Genomic DNA, 20591 nt, shown 5'->3' with positions numbered 1-20591 from the left:
TTGTCTACATCATTTGTACTACAAAACTATGCATTAATACTTATATTTGTTATTAGTAAAATGCTAAAATCATAATAAAGATATATTTTAGTTTTCACATTTTTAAACTTTGAAAACCAACATATACATTTATGTAGGAAGAAATTTATATATAGTAGTAATAATACTGTAGTTACTTTTAAAAGTTAGATGAAGTAAACAAATTGACATGTAACAATTTTTTTTGGTGAACTTTTGACATGCAACAATTATTTAATATGTACATATGGATTATATATATATATATATATATATATATATATATATTTATATATATATATATATATGAATCAAATTAAATTATTTTAATTTTAACAATTTTAATTAAAATTCAAAAAATAAAACAAATGAAATTAAAAATTAAAAATATCTATAATACAAATGTTATACTACCTCCGTCCCAAAATGGTTGTCTAGTTCGTTTAACGACGCTTGACTGAAGTAATTTTTAATCCAATTTTTCATAATATTAAGTATAGCATTAATATATAAAATTTATATATTTAGAAACTACTATTAAACACAAAAAATTAAATTTAAAAATAAAAAAAATTACTAAAGAAAATAAGCAAAGAAGAAAGAGTTGGTTTGACCAATGAATAGTAAATAGGACAGGTAAAATGGGACAGAGGGAGTACTAAATTGAATAGAAGATTTCAATTTTATCTTATTAGAATAAATTAAATTTGACATATCTATTTTAATTTAGAATTTATTTTTATTTTAATAAAATATATATTTTTCTTTTTTATAAATTCTATTACCATTAAATTACCATATTATTCTAATAAGATAAAATTGAAATCTTCTATTCAATTTAGTATTTTTAATAAGATAAAATTGAAATCTTCTATTCAATTTAGTATTTTTTTTATTATAGATATGAAATCTTCTATTCAATTTAGTATTTTTTTTATTATAGATATTTTTATTTCATTTGTTTTATTTTTTTTAATTTTAATTAAAATTTGTTAAAATTAAAATAATAATTTGATTCGTGAATATATGTGTGTGTGTCTATATATATATATATATATATATATATATATATATATATATATATATATATATATATATATATATATATATATATATATATATATATATATATATATNTATATATATATATATATATATATATATATATATATATATATATTTATTTATTTATTTATTTATTGCCAAAAAGAGAACGAAAATAATAACTATAATAAATATATACATATTGAATCATCTTTAATGACTCTAAAAAGAATAGAGATCTATATATATAGCAATATAATTATGGAAAATAGAATTGCAAATAACAATGAGATTTATTTTGCACCAAAGCTTACTTTTATGCACATGAAAAGTTTGAAAAAGAATTATTTCAATTGTCGTAGGTAATTAGGTTGATTTAATATAATTTATGTTAATTTAATACATTAAAATAAAAATATCAATATAAGTGTTATTTAAAAAATTTTAATTAGAACTTTTTAATGATATATTTTTTATATATTCATTTTATTTGTATATAAAAAAAACTGAACTTAAGTTGAAAAAGAATATATTGAGTATTAGTTTAGTGTACCTTAACATGGCGTTTGGTTTGAAGGAAGGAACTAGGTGAGAAAGAAATTGCAATTCAATGGGAAAATAATAATGTGGGAATAAAGTGAGAGTTTAAATTGCAGTGTTTGGTTGGAGGGAATAAAATTACTAGGAATTTCAATTCCAATGTTTGGTATACATGGAAATTGAAAGGGAATAAGTAGTATAAAGTCCAAAATACCCATTGTTATTACTCCATCCATCCCATTTTATGTGTCTGGTTCGGTTAACGAGACTTGATTGAAGTTATTATTAATTCAATTTTTCATAATATTAAATTTATTATTTATATATAAAATTGGAATAAGGTTCAAATTGGCCACTGAATGAAACCTGAAAGTGAAATTAGGCCACTAAACAAAAAAATGTGCAATTAGGTCACTGAACACTCCAAATGCATGCAATTTCACCTGATAGCAGGTTACCTTCCATTTCATAAAGTTGTCTGCTTACATGGATGGTAAGTTGACATTTTAAAATATTTTTTTAATAATAAACTTTAAAATTAAAAATTAATTAAAAATATTAAAATATTAATATTATAATATTAATATTAAAATATTAAAAAAGTAATATTAAAAATATTTAAAAATTAATATTTTTAATTTTTAATTTTTATATTTATTATTAAAAAATTATTTTAAAATGCCACATCATCATCCAGGTAAGCAGGCAACCTGATGAATGGAAGGTAACCTGCTATCAGGTGAAATTGCATGCATTTGGAGTGTACAGTGGCCTAATTGCACATTTTTTTCGTTCAGTGACCTAATTGCACTTTCAATTACGTTCAGTGGCCAATTTGAACCTTATTTCTATAAATTTTATATATTTAGAAGCTATACTAAAAGTATTGTTAAACACAAAAAATTAAATTTAAAAATAAGTAAAAATAATAAAGAAAATAAACAATGAAGAAAGAGTTGATTTGACCAATGAATAGTAAGTATGACAGATAAAATGAGACAGATGGAGTATTATTATTAATAATATTATTATTAAATGACAAGTACACAAAAAATATAACATATTAAATTCAAATACCACTCATATACCGTATCTCTTGAACTAAACATATTGTAAAAAATATTTGAGATTTTGAGAAAACGTACTTGATTAAGGTTCGTTGACCTACAATGATTATTGCTTGCTCAGGAACGGCTTTCTTGTTGATAGTTGTCGAAGATAATACACGGTACTAGTTAAAAGAGAAGGTCAAGCATCAATTTTAGGTTAAAAAAGAGAGGGGTAATTTTGTCTCAGGAGTATCTTTTTTTATTCCTAAAATCTATGGAATTAAAATCCCAAGGGGGGGCATGAGATTCTAATTCCATGAAACCAAACGAAAGAATTTAGTTGCCTTTGGAATTAGGTGGGAATTAAGTGGGAATGAAATTTAAATTCCCTCCAACCAAACGCCCTGTAAAAATAGAACATGATTCACGCAAATTATATCGTGGACCGTGGTCCACAATGCATTGTGGACCGCGCATCAAAACGACGTCGTTTTGATTAATGAAAACAGACGGATGAATTCGCGCCACTCACTTTCAGTTCATATACACTGCAGTTATATTTCAACACAACTGCAGTTACATTTCAACACAATTACAGTTACATTTTGATATAACTACAGTTTCATTCGATAATATAAAAACACAAATGTGAAACTGTTATTAAGTATCAGTTCATATACACTGCAGTTACATTTCAACACAACTACAGTTACATTTCGATATAACTACAGTTTCATTCGATAATATAAAACACAAATGTGAAACTGTTATTCAATATCAGTTCATATACACTGCAGTTACATTTCAACACAACTACAGTTACATTTCGATATAACTACAGTTTCATTCGATAATATCAAAACAAATGTAAGGCAGTATCTTTTTAGATGAACTGTAGTGTCAATTACGGGCTCCGTCTCCCACTTACTGAAACGACGTTGTTTTGGGACCGCGGTCCACAATGCATTGTGGACCGCGGTCCACGATATAAGAACTGCATGATTCATGTTATAATAAACATTTAGGTAATCATTACTATAAATTAAATTAACATATATAACATTTTTGTTATTATTTAATCAGGTAAACAATGACAAAAGTATTTTCTTAAGATGGACAGAAAAATGACACTTTTGTTTTAAAAGAAGGAAACAAGGAGCATCAATAATGCAATGTGAATTTTGGAAGAAAATGGTAAATAGCATTTCCATGAAGCTAAGATTCAAAGGAAATTATTTTAAAAATTAGGTATGCATAGAATACCAAATTTGTCGAAGTCCATTTTCAAAGATTATAATCATTAAAACACGATGCCAAAATTGACTGTACTTCTTGTGTGGTAGGACATTAGGGGCACCATCTTGCTTCATACATGTATGATGTATCTTATAAAATTAAAATGTGTTTGCCCCTTTCCTCATGTTTCCTTAATTCCTTCTCGAGGAAGTAAAAGTCAAAAGTGCGTTTGAGGTATTTCCACATTTCCTAATTCGTATCCAACGTTTGAAGCTTTTTTTCCGATTTTTGGCACATGTTTCATGCTTCGTACGTTCGTTGTCAATTTGTAACCAATTTTTAATATCTAATAGATAGAAGTTCTTGTTCAACTTCAAATTTGTTACGATGTTTGATGTCACGCTAATAAAAAAAAATTAGGCAAAAATTTGTGTGAGACCGTCTCACCGTGGGACGGGTCGGGTCAAGATGCAAATGGAATACTTATATACACAAATATCATATTTATATGTTCAAATGTAATACTAAGGGTAAATGTAATACTTTTAAGGGAAACTACAATACTTTTACATTTTGATTTAAAAGTATTACATTTTTCCTCAAAAATATTATATTTTTCCTTATAAGTAAAGGGCATTTGTCAACATTACTTATTATAGAAAATGTATTACTTTTTTCTCTTATAAGTAACAAAAATTGTATTCTTAATTAGTATTATATTTGAGCATATAAGTATGACATCTACATGTATAAGTATGACATTTAATTTGCATGTTGCTTCGACCAGAATCGACCCGTCTCACGAATAAGGATCCGTGAGACGGTCTCACACAAGTGTGACCTAAAAAATTATGGAGTAAAAAATCTATCAGCACGTTAATTATGTTTCAATAATAACTTGTGGTGTGGTGAGGGATAATAACAAAATAATGTGTCATTGATCGTGTCAAATAAATTGAGATGCATGTAAAATGTGTAAAGATAATGAAACCATAGTATAGTGTGTGTTGTAGGAATGTAGGATAAAATAATATATGTATGTGAGTAGTGATGAGTACAGGAGTTAAATGTTGAATATTTATATAATAAATGTGTGCTTGAAGATTTCAAATATGTTGCTAAACTTAAATAATATTTGAAGTGTTGTTGAGTTGTAAATATTATTTTAAGTTTGGTAAAAAGTTAATTGGGAAATACACATTCTGCGAAAAGTTGAAATCAAAGAATACTCAATTCCGAGACCAAGAAGTTTTTTTTTAATACTATTGACTCTGTTACAATGTAGTATCTGTTCATACATACTTTTGTCAACCTATTGAAGCATAAAGAGCCAACGACCCACTGGGGATCGAACTTGTGACCTCTCACTTGGAAAGGCCACAGCTATGCCGAGACCAAGAAGTTCACATTTGAAAAATTAATTTTCGAGTAGTTGATTCCGAACAGTTGGCTCTGAGCAGTCAACATAACTATTTGAATGGTAAAATTAATTAACCATTCGAATGAGAAGCTAACTCTTCGGATGGTGCAGTGGAATAAAATTGACTACTCGAGTGCTTAAGGAATACTTTGGATGGTGCGCAGGCATGGAAATTATGTGCAAATACATGCTTGAAATCAAATTCATCATGTACATATATATTATATTATTTCTTTGTAACATTTATTTAAATGATCCCGCTCATTTTAAAAAATTTGTAATATTTATGAAAATGATAACATAGTTCATTTTTTTTACTTGATTTTTCATCCATCAGATCTTGCAAATCAATGGTTTGGATTTTTTCACAAGTTTTCACCTGCGGATTGCTTCTCATATAATTAGAATTATATATATATATATATATATATATATATATATATATATATATATAGAGTCATGTTCAGGTGTGGCCGTGCCCTTACGTGCGGCCGTGCGGTTTACACCACTCAATGTTACGAAATACACCACTCAATGTTAAGAAACACACCACACAAATATGCACTGTGGTGTGTTTCTTAAAATTGTGGTGTGTTTCATTGTGGTGTGTTTCTTAACATTGAGTGGTGTATTTCGTAACATTGAGTGGTGTGTGACCGCACGGCCGCACGGGAGAGCACGGCCACACTTGAAATTATTTCTATATATATATATATATATATATAATTCTTACGCAATTGTTTTGCATGCAGTACATGCATAATCTCCGAAGATACACTTTTATTATGAAATCTACATAATGATTTACGTAATTATATTTTTCCATGTCAGATTAAATTATCAGTGTATTAATTTTGAAAATTGGTGTTCTTAACCACCATGTAACTTCCAGGTATTGGAGAAGACATGAGATCGATGAGTCTCAGTAAGAAAGTGATCTAGAAAAGATTTGACAAGAGTCAGACAAGTGCTCTAAGAGAGGTCTGAGATGAAAGGTTTTACACTGATAAAAGTCTGAGAGATGAAAAGTTAATTTCATCGCTATCATATTTTCTTGTGTCATCTGCAATAAACACCAGAGAATATATCTTTAGATAAAGTTCTTAGTATCTCATAACAGGGAAATTCTTGGCAGGGCAACCCGAGATTTCTGTATATCTTCTTCTTGTATCTCATATATAGGTCTTAATCAGATATCCTGGTTGCTTGTAAAGGGAGATTAAAGACTTATAGGAAAGTGAGTACACCCCTAAAGATGTCAAATGATCCAGTTTTTATTCTGATCTCTTATTTTTCTGTATTTTTTGTTGTATCTCAAAAATATTACATAATACAAGCAATTTTTCTAACATAAAATGTAGTTACATTAGGATTAATGACTAACCCGAGTTATGCAATATGCAATAGCTAGACATTAGATCAAGGAAATAACATAAAAGTCAAGCAAGCAAGTCATATAACTGAAGGTAATTGAACACTACATCGATCAGCAATAATAAAAGAAATACAATCTAAGTATTTAACGATTTCAAATATTCACAATATAAACTAGTGAATCACTCTCCAACTCAACCAGTCGATGACTTTTCCCTTAAGCTAAATAACCATTATAGTAAATGACCTATAAGGCTATAATTCAACCTACAATCTAAAGTGACACCTCATTTATATTATGGTAATATTTATTTTTATGTTTATTCTAATTTATCTCAAACTAAACATGAAGTTGAAATAAGGACTTTAAAATTCAAAATGAACAGACAGTCAAAATGAAATAAATATAAAGTATAGTTAATATGGAATGTGAAGTTCAATTTCAAAGAACTATCATGTAAATATGTCTTTATCTGTGTGTGCGCCAACTCAGCTAGGCATAAACGATTGGAATGCCTATTTGATGCATGCATCAGTGATTTTAAAAGTTACCAAATATGATCAAACTTATAATCCCTAATTTGACAAAATGAACTAAATTTTAAGAAAAAAAAAGTTTTACCATTCCTTTAGCTTGTTTGTACAATTTTCTCAAAGCCGGTCTATAAATTAAAATTTAAGATCTTATCCAACAACGTCCAATTTTTGGAACTTTGGCAACAGGCCTAACAACGTATGGTCTTCAATACTACTGATAACATTTTCTATTTATTTTCTAAATAATATCTTAAGATTTCAAAATATAAAAAAAAAAATTATCCACTAATTATTTAAACTAAATATTATATTAAAAAAATTATATGGACTAAATAATTTAATTTCAATCTACCCAAGAGTCGTGGATGAGGTAAATCACGAATTGCCGAAGCAGCTTTTCAAATCAATCCCTATCGTTGACTCTGCGCACAAGAGATCCATCTCCACACTTACATCAACTTGGAGAGCGCAAGTCCTTCTACACAGACTTCCATTTTTGCTCCCAAATATCATATTCCATGAGCTGTCTTCACAAGAAAACAAGGAAAATTAAAGGGGGTGGATGTGAACTGTATTCACCAACAACACAACGTAATACAAATTAAAGATATATAAATTAAGAGTAATTCTACATAAACTCTCAATTTCTACTCACTATAACATGGCATGTCTTGATCGCTTAATTTAATAGCGGGTCATAATGTTTATTCATTTTTTTCTTCCTCCAATCAAATTTGAACACTAATGGGAGTAAAAGTTGGGAGTAGATTTTTGAGAGTCCATGAAGTATTTTTCATAAATTAAAGGTGGTGGATGTAAACTGTATTCACCAACAACACAGCGTAATATATATATATATATATATATATATATATATATATAGCGGCATGCTCAAGTGAGAAGGGTTGCCCAGGAGAGAACTAAGAACCACCCACAGCCGTTCACGTGTCCAGAATCAACGAATCAGATGTACTTTTAGAAAAACGACATGGTGGCATTTTCGTAAATAACTCAAACTTTGGTGCAAGTAAAATGTGTTACAAGTGCAAGTAATTGGTGCAAGTTTGCAAATAAAAAGTGCAAGTAAAATCACTTAAGAGTGCAAGTAATTTACCTTGGTAACATTCATGCACCAAATGATACAATCTTTCATATAGGTGCACTTAACGATAGCATCTGGTGCAACGAATGATAACGTTAGGTGCACTTAATATTGATGCTCAGCGTACAATTTACTTGCACTTGTAATACATTTTACTTGCACTTAGGTGCACGTACTATATGAAATTGTTACTTGCACTTTTAATATAATTTACTTTCACTTCGATGTTTAATTATTTACGAAATGTCATTGCGTTTTAAAAAAAAACAGTGCTTTTGATCTGTTAGATTTGGACACTTGGACGGCGCTGAGTGGTTCTTAGTTCTCTCCTGGATTACCCGTTCTCACCTGAACGGAGTTTTGTGTGTGTGTGTGTGTGTGTGTATATATATATATATATATATATATAAATATATATATAAGATAACAATGATTAGAGATATAATATAACTAGGACTATAGAGTCCAACCCGAGCGAAAAGGCACCAACTGCCATGTATGGTTGTGCAGCAAAGGATAAATTCCAAGTCCATAACCTCACGCCACTTGGGATAACAGACGACTTGTGAGTAACACGTCAGGTCAAGAGGTAGAACTTCAGCAACAAGAGTCATAGGAACATCAACAGTCGTGGCAACCCTTTTCATGTGTCGCAACACCATCGAATGAGTACGAGTAACTAGCTACTACTAAGAAGCAGTCTGACGAGATGCACATGACCAGTAGCAACCACAACAACGAGGATGATGTAGAGACCACTAGGGAAGACTCTACCGGTCGCTTAAGTACCAACCGCCCATGGATTAAGGGGAGACTATGGCATCACATCTGTGCGTAAAGAATGCTATCTAACAAAAGGAAAAATAGATTCGTCAAAACGAACATGCCTGCAGACAAAAACCTTTTTAGTGTTAAGGTCAATGCAATGGTACTCCCTAAAAGACACAAGAAAACCTAGAAAAACACAAGTAACAAACCAATAAACCACCTTATGACGGTTATAGGGACGCAGAAACGGATAACACAAGCACTCAAAAACCCAAAGAAATGAATAAGACGGAGAAGAACTGTGCAGCACAAGATGTGGACTAGAATTAGCCAAGGTAGTGTAGGCATTTTATTAATAAGATACACATCATTCTCAATAGCAAAATCCTAGAAATGAGGAGGAACCAAGCCTTGTGCCATAAGGGCAAGGTTAGCCTCGACAATGTGACGGTGACGACGCTCAACGTCTCCATTCTACTCGTGGGTACAAGCACAAGACTAACGGTGACTAATACCCAATTGCATAAGAATCGAGTGCAACTTCTTATACTCACCCCCAAGATTAAACTGAATAGTCTTATCTTGCAAGAAAGATGGCAAATTATTACTACAAGAATGACTAACAGAACACTTTTAAGAATTTGAGGCAAGACTCAATGATGTAGATGACCAAGTCGATTGTGCCAGACGAACAAGGACACACGGGCTGAGAGGAAGGCAGTAGGAGATGAACACGACATAGGTAACGAGTATAAACCCCTCGAACTGGTCCCTTTATGTAGAACTTCCTTGGTTGCAAGATCTTTCACAACAAAAAATGATGGGTGAAACTCTAAAAAGACAGGATTATCCGTTGCATAACGTTGAATAGATAATAAGGAGGCAGATAAACCAGGCACATGTAAAACATCATATAAACAAAAAGACCTAGAAGAGGTAGAAAATGAAGCACGACCAACACTAGAAATAGGAAAACCTACACCGATACCGACACTCAAAGTGTCACTGCATAAAATAATCCTCAAACAATGAGAGAGGTGAAATATCCAGAGTGGCATGATTGGCTGTTCCGATTTCAGGGAACCAACGATGGGAGTCGAAGGTAACATCACCTACGTCGTCATACACTTCCATGTTCGCTTGAGGAGCCGGGGAGTTAGTATACCGCCGGAAACAAGTAATGGTTGTGTACCCCGAAACCACTACAAATCTGGCAACGACGAGCAAACTACCATCCACGACCACCACAGCTATAAAAAACTTTTTTCTCAAGGATCCTTTTGGAAACTTGAAAAATGTTTTTTGGAAAATGATTTAAAAAAATTACTTATTTTCTAGAAAAATAATTTAATTTTCTAGTGTTTGGCTAAAAGTCAGAAAATTATATTTTTATGTTTGGCTGGAAGTTAAGAAATTGTAGTTTTTCTATTTGGTTCATTTTCCATAAAATGAACATATTATTTGTTATACATCAACAACAACAACAATAATAAGTGGTGATGGTGGTGGTGATGGTAGTAGTGCAGTGATGATGATAGTGGTGGATCGGTGGTGGTGGTGGTGATGATGGTGGTGGTTGTGTTGGTGTTAGTGGTGGTGGTGGTGAAAGTGTCGTGGTGGTTATTTGGTGGTGTGATAGTGATGGTGGTGGAGGTGTCGTGGTGGTTGTGTGGTGATGATAGTAGTGGTGGTCAGATGGTGATGATGGTGGTGGTAGTGTGGTGGTGGTGGTAGTAGTAGTAATATTATAAAAACTAGCTTGCATGAGATGAGAGAAAAGAGAAAGACGGGTAAATAAATTATTCGAAAAATATTTTCCCATTAAAATTTAGAAAGACATTTTTCATCAAATTGGACTTTTTTTTTTCTTTGACTAGAATGATGATTTTCTTTTTTTCTTTATTTTCTTTGAATAGTCAAATACCAAAAAAAAAAAATCTGAATTTCCTACTTCCTTTAAAAAATGAATTAATGAACCAAATAAGAGAAAATAACATTTTCTTCCCCATTTTGGAAACCAACTTTCTTAAAAAAATATTTTCCATAGTGTTTTGGGTTGGAGGGGTTTATTATGTGGTGTAAAACAGAAAATAGTAGGCATGCTTAATACGTTGAAGTATTCAACAATCAACACGGCATTACGGCATAATAGTATTCTCCATAGTCAAAAACACTACTTGCTTTCTCTTTCGTGTGTCCTGGAGCTTTCCCTAATTCTCCACATGCTTAATTCCATTCAATTCCGGGTCACCAACAATCGTACTACTTTTTCTTTACTGCTGCCCCTGCCCGCTCTTCCTCCTCCATTCTTTTCACATGCCGAATCTTCCCTCCACTGCCCTTACCCTTTCCCTACTTCTTCTCTCCTCTCCTCTTCTCTCCCCCACATTCCTCCTCCTTCGCCTATTCTCCATCCGCTTCGCTTCTCCTCTTGCCGCCGTTTCTGTTCCTCCACCATGCCTTCCGGCGACTTCATCATCTCTCCTTTTGAGCTCGCTTCCGAGTTCGACTTCGATCGCGTCGTCTCCTCCGACGGACTCGTCTCCATCTGCGGCTTCGGTTCCCTCCTCTCAGGTACATTTTTCATTTTTGTCTTTCGCGATTTCCTTCTTCTGATGCTAGTACTACTCGCCGAGCTGTTGAATTTTCAATTTGTTACTTTGTTTATTTGAACCTCAATCGGGGGCTTTTCGTTTGTGCGACAGAGAGGAGTGCTCGAAGTACGTTTCCCGATCTGATAAATTTCAGAGTTGCCAAATTGAGTGGATTCCGTAGGGTTTTCGCACACGTAGCGCCTATCTTCTTCGAGCGTGCCATTGCTCGACCTGACACCAAGGTACCTTTTCATTTCTTCTCTTTTTGTAAACTTGTATTTTATTTTATTGTTTTGAAAGTGATTAAAAAACAGTTGAATTTATTGTTTGTAGTTTATTTCAGTAATGCAGATAATTTCGTTTTTTAATACTATTAATTCTCAAGCCAGATTATACTAATCAGTAAATGAGGCAGTAATACAGAACATTGTGGCTAAGCTATCAGGGAAAGTTAGAATTTCTTATTGGGCCAGGGCATTTAGAGGCTTGATTTTGTTTGCCCTTCTTAATCATTTTGATGATCATAGTAGAAGAACCAGTGACTCATAACTCATTAGCTGGATGCTGTTGTTCTTTCAGGAAATATCAAGCTTGAGTGTGGAGCATTGTGAAGGCGAAACCCTCATAATTTCTAAATTTGAAATTCCAAAATCAGAGGTACAGAATGCTTCATAGTCTTTGATCGAGTTTTTAATTGGGGTCTGGACTCTGGAGTGATCTTAACTTTACCTCTTGCTTTATAAAACCAGATTCCAGCCTTTATAGAAAGGGAGCATGAATTTCGGTTTCTTGCTGTGAGTTGCTATATCCTCCCTTCTCCTTTCACTAATTATGGCATACTTTTAGCATTTTCAGGCAACTAACTTTTTCCTGTTCTTTTAGGTCACTCCTGAAACATTGAATGGATTATTTTACACAAATCCTGCGGTAAGTAAGATGGGAGTAAGTTGTCATTGTACATTTGGTGGACAAATACTTCAACTAACAATTTGTTTAACCTATTTGTGCAGGTACTGTGTGCACGTTATACTGATGAGGAGTATTTGAAGAATAGATGTAAAGGTAGGTTTCCTTTTATCTCAAAGGTAGTAGGATATATCCATTGGAATATCAGATGTTTTTGTTTGACCTTCTTGTATAATAATAGTGGTTGATTTTTTGCTTTTCGCTACATCATTTGTGGGTGGTGGGGGTTTTGTCAATAGTGGTTGATAGTGAGGGTTAATTGGGTTAGCTAAAATATTAGCTAAGCATGATTGAATAAAACTCCACATCAGCTTCAACTAATGTGAAAAAGACATTGCCTTCTTTTGTGCAATGCTTAAACTTGCCATTTATGAAGAAAGTTGACATGTTATCTTCTGTTATATATCTTCTTTTCCAGGAGACCGAGAGATCTACTTTCAGAGATATGGGAAATATAACATCGACAAGATTTGGCGAGATGATATTTTACCCTGCCGTGTTTATCTACGCCATTGGTGAGTGTTCATAAAGTTTGGTAAAACCATTATTAGACCAAAGCATCAGAAGTTTGGTTGCTTGTAAAGCTTTCTGCTTTTTATTCTTCCTATATTTTGGTACGCCAAACTAACGATTCCCACACCTTTGTGTAGTGTTCTGGCAGCAGCAAATCTTGGTGAGGTGGCAAACAATAATTTTCTAGATCACACATACCTCGGAGATCGGAAAACAACCATCCGTGAGTATCTTGCAACAACTGGTTCCGGCATCATGGAAGAGGAGCCACCCGAAGTTTTAAAAGAGAGATATGGCGGTTAAGATGGTGTGCCCTGAGATAGTGTTCGTTGACTACCGATTCGTTAATTCAACTGCCAGTTAAAATATGGAATATCTATTTTAGCTCTTAAGATGGATCTTCGTTTCTTCTTTTGATTCCACTCTAGTATCTAGCTGTAATCAATATTAGTACTAATTAATGTTTCCAGATTCAGCTGTGGTTATGTGACAATCTTTGTAGCTGGCCAAGCTGAATGTCGGAGAATGCTATACTTATATATAGTACAAAGTAGTAGTTAAAATCGTATGTTTCATAAATAATGTCTCTAGTGTGTAACCTCTGGCTCTGAGAGGGTTTTTGCTGGCAGTTGTAACATGCCATGGCGCCCTATTCAGTGAGTTTGGGATAACTATTTCCTATATCTCATTTCTTGTAAAAAAAAAAAAAAAGTTCTATAAAATGTGTTTGATGGTGTGCTTTTCTTATTGCTGAGTTCCATGTCTGTAATACCTGTTTGACACAATGTTTTCTGTGGTTTATTTTTAAGTAATAAGTTGTCACTTTATTTTGCATTTTGGCGACTGACCAACTCAAGAGATGTCTGTAATAGTATAATATACAATACAATATTTTACCTAAAATTATGAATTTTTTACAAAATTGAAAAATTACGAAATAACAATGGGAACAAGGATTATTGTTGGATGACAGATGCACAGCCAAAATTGAGTAAATTCCGGAAATTATTTATTGATTACTCCGTATTTCTTTTCAATTTTAATTCTAGATTCTAGATTTCAAAATGAGTTAATACCCAAAATTATCTTCGACTAGGTTTTTCTCAATTTTGTCCTAAACGACTTTGGTCTCATAAAGTGGTCTCAGACTTTAGTGTTATTACTCAAATTTGTCCTCCGTTAGTGAAGCTGTCAAACTGGTGTTAAGTTCAGGGGCAATTTTGTAAATTCATGTTGAAGTCTTCTCCTTCCTCTGTGTACACCGGTCTTCCATATGAAGGCCCTTATTTATGCTTTGAAAACAACGAAAGCTAGGGTTTGTCTCTGCGTATCCAGTGGGAACTGAAGTTTGCATAGCTCCGCCACCTCCGCCACCATGGGTCGCATGCACAATCGCGGCAAGGGTATTTCATCTTCAGCTCTTCCCTACAAGCGAACCCCTCCCAGCTGGCTCAAGATCTCTTCCGGAGATGTCGAAGATAACATCTGTAAGTTCGCCAAGAGGGGTATGACTCCTTCTCAGATTGGTGTTATTCTCCGGGATTCACACGGAATTGCTCAGGTGAAGAGTGTCACTGGAAGCAAGATTCTCCGTATCCTCAAAGCTCATGGGCTTGCTCTTGAGCTTCCAGAGGATCTGTACCACCTTATTAAGAAGGTTGTTGCCATCAGGAAGCACTTGGAGAGGAATAGAAAAGACAAGGACTCCAAGTTCCGCTGATTCTAGTGGAGAGTAGGATTCATCGTTTTGCTCGCTACTACAATAAGACCAAGAAGCTCCCTCCTGTCTGGAAATACGAGTCCACCACTGCCAGCACTCTTGTGGCTTAGGCTAGGTTAGAGTGGAGTAGTTTCGAATTATGGAGAGCGTAATAGAAGTTTTCTTCTTTATGGGGAAATGTTTGTTAAACCAAATTTTGTTATTTGATACAATTATGTTGTTCGACAATTCATAATATCTGTTTTGTTGTGGTTGCAGTAAAGTTGGTTTCTTTTTCATTGTTTGCAATGTGTTTCTACAAATGCATGAATCATGAAACTGTGTGTGTTTTTGCAAATGCCATGAATGGAATTGACAGGGATAATGGGGAAGAAAGGGAGCTGGTTTTCTGCCTTGAAAAGAGCTTAGTTCTGAGAGCAAGAAGAAAGATAATGTCTGCAGGGGATTCCAGTTCATTTGATTCCTTTGTTTCTGAATCTTTTAATGAAGTTTTGAGTTTATGTTGCTAGGCTGCACATAAATCTAAATGGTTTGGGAAGGAGAAGACTACATGTTTGGGGTGTTCAAGAGCAGAAGCTATGGCAGCAATGCCCCCAACTGAGCAGGAGAAATTGATGGAAGCTGAGAGTGAGCAGAACATGCATGCCTACTCGGTGGCCACAGATGAAGGAGAAGACTTCAACATGAATTGACTATTCTGCCCTTGAAATTAACACCAATTTGACAGCTTCACTAACGGAGGACAAATTTGAGTGATAACACTAAAGTCTGGGACCACTTTATGAGACCAAAGTCGTTTAGGACAAAATTGAGAAAAACCACTATAGTCGAAGATAATTTTGGGTATTAACTCATTTCAAAATCAACTAGAAATGAAACTTGACATGTCTTTATCACTTTTAGTTCTGCTTTAGCAAATAGTTTTATTGACCATGTATTTGGAAGGCAAAATTATAAAATCAAATTATTGGTTTCATTTCTCTACCTTAGAAAATTATAAAATCAAATTAAAGGGTAACATAAGAGAATTTGAGAAAAAAAATGGTTGATTTTCAAATCTAATTTCACTTTAATTACAAGGGACTAGACTAAATTGCACACATACAACTTCAATTAGAGGTACGTATCATCCCATTTGTGTAACTGTGAATTTGAAGGAGAAGAAAGAGTTAGAATGATGCCATTTGTGACAAAGAGTTGGGAGCTGTAAAGTGTGACACTCCAACTTGTACGCTTTCTTCCATTTTGTTGTGAGTATATATGTTTATTGTTATGTTGGAAAATAATTGTTATATTTTTATTTTTATTTTTCACTCTCGCTCTTAGTAGTTAGTTGCCTTTGCATTTAGGCATTAAATGGAGCCCAAGTAGTCACAAATTTAATATTTGATTTGATGGCTTCACCTAGATTATAATTGGTGTCATTTTATTCTTCCTTCATATACCTGGTTGTCCTTAGTGGCAGCTGCTAAAAGCTAGTCCTGCCCATTCGCTCTTGTGAACAGGCTAAAGGGGTGGGAGCCTACTAGTCTTGAGTAGTCACGATTCGCAAGGTACTCCCTATCACCCATATGGTTAAACCCATCAAAGTCCTTGAAACCTTGAAGGTATCTCAAGTGTATGTGACTATGCACGCAACTGGTTGATGTGGGCGTGTAGATCCTCCAAATTCCTCACCAGTTGTGATTGACAATCAATAGGGATGTAGTGTGAGCTCATCTACCTTTGGTTTCTTGACATTGTTATCTAGAAAATGGAAACATGACTTCGAGCTACGACATCGAGTAGAAAATAGATAGCTTTTCGTCTTAATCCCCACTGACGACGCCAATGACGTGTTTAGACAATCCAGACGTCAAAGAGTCAACGTCCAAAATGGACTTAGTACCACAATAGTTGAGTGATTGTAGGTGGAGAAGATTTATGAGAGTAGATGTAGACTAGAGGAATGAAGAGGAAGTCAATCGATTATTTGATTAACTTAAGTATTATTGCATTCTCGCCATTCTCAACTAAAAGTTTGTCATTTTTTCAATATTTGCATTGGAGAAACAGTCTTCTCCCAGTCACTACTTGATAGAGAGTTAAACTCAATTCTTCATTTGTTCCTCCACAAAAGAATGTGGTATTTATACTATTATTAGCATATATTACGAGGAGTAGATTTTGAATGTCATCACGATTTTAATACATAACTATGACCTAAATGTGATCATGCCCTAGGACTTGATTGTTCACTACCCATTGGTGAGTGCCTAAAGTCAAGGGGTGGCCGCAACCACCTTTGCAAATGGGTTGTAGCCCTTAACCTTTGTCTAGCTATGGGCATATGTTCTTGAATTGCCTTCTTCCCCTCACTATTTTGCTAGGTTAGGCCATATTAGCTAGGCTAGCATAATGGACCATATTCCATTATTATTTATTATGATTGGTGATGGAGGAATGGGCTTGGGGTCTAGAGCAATTGGGTCTGAGAAATCAAGACCTGAAAGATAATTAGGCTTGGAATATAATTGGAACCCATGTGCAAGGTTTTAGGGATCTATGTAAGAATGGAATGGAATTAGGGGTGTGCATTTGGCTAAAGAGAATAATTAAGGGAGTGAGAGCGAAAAGACTAAAGGGATGAGATCTAAAGTTAAGAAAGGGGAAAGTTTGAGGGGCCAAACTGCAACAAGGCATAAAGTATAGGGTCTCAAGGCGCAAAGATTGGGAAGGGAGCTAGACAAGATAGACTTGGGAGTTGTTAGGCAAAGAATGAGAATAATGATATCCAAGGGGGAATAAAAGAGGGGTGGAAAACAGGGGCACCTTTTGCAATAAGGCATAAAGTATAGGGTCCCAAGGCGCAAAGATTGGGAAGGGAGCTAGACAAGATAGACTTGGGAGTTGTTAGGCAAAGAATGGGAAAAATGATATCCAAGGGGGAACAAAAGAGGGGTGGAAAACAGGGGCACCTTTTGGCCCTCTCCCAGATGGCAAAGACGCTAGTCGACTCCCTACACTTGGCCACAACTGTGATAGGGGTTGGTGGGGGTGGCCAACTGATGGGTATTTAGGCTCTTGGGTGGGGGGGGGGGGTGTGAAGGGTGAGGTGAGTAATTAGCGCTCGAACAATGGATATCGTTTCTCCCTTCAAACATTAGGATCTTCTGAATGAGCACTTGACTTTCCTAGTCCAATGTCTTCATATCTTTTTGAGCAATTTCTCTAATTTGTCTTGAAGATGTAGTAGCCCTTATTGAGCTTGTATTTGAGACTCATTTTCAATATTATCATTATAGATCGAAAAGGCACATGTGACCTAGCTTCCAATTTATTTAATATTTGCATTAACTACCAATTTTACAATTGACAACCTAGTTTCATGATGGGTCTGGATGATAAAACAATCATTTGGCGTCATTTGTTGGCCGCTATGGAAAGTGTGTTCCTAAATGCGCTCACTCTAAAAATTTTTTTTTACCCAACAACAATAGTACCAACATGGTAGGATCATGTAGTCAACAGTCCTAAGATTTACATAAACAACTTAGTTAGCAAGTGAGGACTTTCTCGCTTCCGAGAGATGGAATCCAAACGGGAAGATTGGAAGGAACAAATTGGCACCTTGCGATAGGAGGTGAGATTTGGACAATGGGAAATAACTTGGGTCCCTAGGGAGCCGAGGCCGACATCCCACAATTGGCCTAAGAATTGGCCAATGTTATAGGCATTTGGATGACACAACAATAGTTGGGGGTGCTGCCTCACCAAATGTAATAGACGATCACAGGCCCTAGTGTCAGGATGGAACCACCTCCTTTAAGGTTGACTATTCCCCAAGACAAAATGAGGCCAACGAATGAAAGGTTGGGACCAAGGAGCAAAGAGTCCCAAGGAGCATGGACGGGAAGGCCAAAGAACATGTTAGGAGGGCGCCAAAGCCCACTTTAGAGGAAGCAATGGATGAGTGTACCAACCAAACCCCGCTCATCAAGGGTCAGTGGGTCAAAAAACAAAAAACAAAAGCATGGGTTACTATCCTAGAGGAATGGGAGAATAAGGTCGATCGAAGGTTGGGGAGTTGGTGCATTGGAAAGAGAAACTCGAGTTACCCGTGGTACAAAAAATCACAATCACATTGCTTTTCATGAGAGAATTATGTAGGAGCCAAACGCTTAGCATGAAAGGTTTGACGGGATAGGGAACCCGCATGAACTATCATGGCCTATCAAGCCGCAATGATGTTAATAGGGGTTAACAAATTCATTTATGTGTAGGGTGTTTTTCTTAACCCTAGGGTGATCAGCCCGACACTAGTTCATGAGGTTGCTAAGAGAGTTGATTGATTCCTTTTACGACCTAGCAGTCAAATTCACAACCCACTTCATGCATGGAATGAGTGCTAGAAAACACTTTTCGTAACTAGCCACGATTAAATAGACGTAAGAAAAATGTCTCACCAAGCTCTTGAATCAACGACACGTGAAGGTAGCTGAAGTAAAGGGAATGGATGACAAATATGTCATCACAATATTTATTGAGACTTTGAGAACTAAAGATCTATACAAGAGTTTTAAAATGAATACTCCAACAAGTTATATAGCAATAATGAGCAAATTTGATCGATATGTTGAAGCCAAAGAAGCAAACTAAGCCACAAGGCATGAAGAAGAAGGGTCAATAAAGAAACCCAAATAGAAGAACCCTCAAAATCAAACAAGAAAGGTTCAAACCGACCTCATGACCTGGGTGGAGAACCCATCAGGCCAAGCCCTTTAATCTTGGGTAGCTCCCCGAGGTTAGTCCCACAAATACCATTGACATAGCTTACAACACAACCAAGTGAGATCTTTGCCTACGCTAAAGAGTGTAGTACAGTGAGGTTACCTTTCCAGTAGTTGGAGAACTAAGGGTGTGCACAATTCGGTGAAAGCACGGCTAATCAACTAAACCAAAAAATTCCACTTAACCATTTTTTAATCGAAATATTTTGGTTTGGTTAATAATTAAGGACTTTTAAAAATTTTGGTTAACAATTATTTTGATTCGAAAATAAGGTTAACCGACTTAACCGATTGGTCAATCAAATTACGTGTGTACACACACGCATATTAATTTTTATAGAGCAAATATCAATTTTGGTCCCATAAGTATTAGCAAAATGACAGTTTTGGTCAACATGTTTAATTTCTACCAATTTTCATCCAAGATTATTGCTTTATTACCAATTTTTATCCACGACTATTGTTTTAGTGCCAAAATTCATCGCGTCAGTCACCCATCCATTTAAAACGTGTCGAAATCTAAAACTTTTAAGGGTATTTCCTTATAAATTTTCTACAGTTACGGAGAGATTCGTAATTCCTGTGCAAAACACTACTCTGCATTAAAATTGACTACCTTAATTTCGACATTTTTAAGTCCAAGTTGGGGTGTGTGCATAGAGATTAGAGAAAAGAATTTGGGAAGATTGAGTCCTTTGTGAAAGCATCACCATCAATGAATAATGTGGAGTTATTTCTACAGTAAAATCTTAGTTGGAGGAGAGAGGTGCAAGGAAAGAGAAAAAAAATACTCCGGCAAGAACAAGTTATTGCTACAGGAACTTTATACCACATCCAACCATTTGCCAGCGGGCGCATGCAGGCGTGCCTTACAATGTGCTTTTTTATTTATTTATTTATTTTTAAAATCAGATTTGTTTAAATCCCCCCCCCCCCCCCCC

At 34.6% G+C, this 20591-nt stretch overlaps 1 protein-coding gene and 1 pseudogene across 1 annotated transcript; both read left to right on the top strand.

Annotated features, from left to right (window-relative positions):
* Positions 1-11300: 11300 nt before the first annotated feature.
* LOC116014953 lies at positions 11301-13908 on the top strand. The gene is made up of 8 exons (XM_031254928.1): positions 11301-11662; positions 11794-11924; positions 12262-12339; positions 12432-12476; positions 12565-12609; positions 12693-12744; positions 13067-13163; positions 13299-13908. The coding sequence occupies exons 1-8, from the start codon at positions 11311-11313 to the stop codon at positions 13462-13464; spliced, it is 966 nt and encodes a 321-aa protein (XP_031110788.1). The 5' UTR covers positions 11301-11310; the 3' UTR covers positions 13465-13908.
* A 542-nt stretch (positions 13909-14450) lies between these two features.
* LOC116016996 lies at positions 14451-15162 on the top strand (annotated as a pseudogene).
* The last annotated feature ends 5429 nt before the right edge of the window (positions 15163-20591 follow it).

This window comes from Ipomoea triloba, chromosome 4 (genome assembly GCF_003576645.1).
Source record: "Ipomoea triloba cultivar NCNSP0323 chromosome 4, ASM357664v1".
Taxonomy (NCBI): domain Eukaryota; kingdom Viridiplantae; phylum Streptophyta; class Magnoliopsida; order Solanales; family Convolvulaceae; genus Ipomoea; species Ipomoea triloba.
This window is presented reverse-complemented; position numbering and strand designations above follow the sequence as displayed.

What these genes read in the sequence shown, in the direction of transcription:
- LOC116014953 (XM_031254928.1), top strand. Translation starts at nt 11,311, where the DNA reads ATGCTTAATTCCATTCAATTCCGGGTCACCAACAATCGTACTACTTTT. An exon ending in CTTCGGTTCCCTCCTCTCAG is followed by an intron (nt 11,663 to 11,793) that starts GTACATTTTTCA and finishes TTTGTGCGACAG; the next exon opens with AGAGGAGTGCTCGAAGTACG. An exon ending in TTGAAATTCCAAAATCAGAG is followed by an intron (nt 12,340 to 12,431) that starts GTACAGAATGCT and finishes TTATAAAACCAG; the next exon opens with ATTCCAGCCTTTATAGAAAG.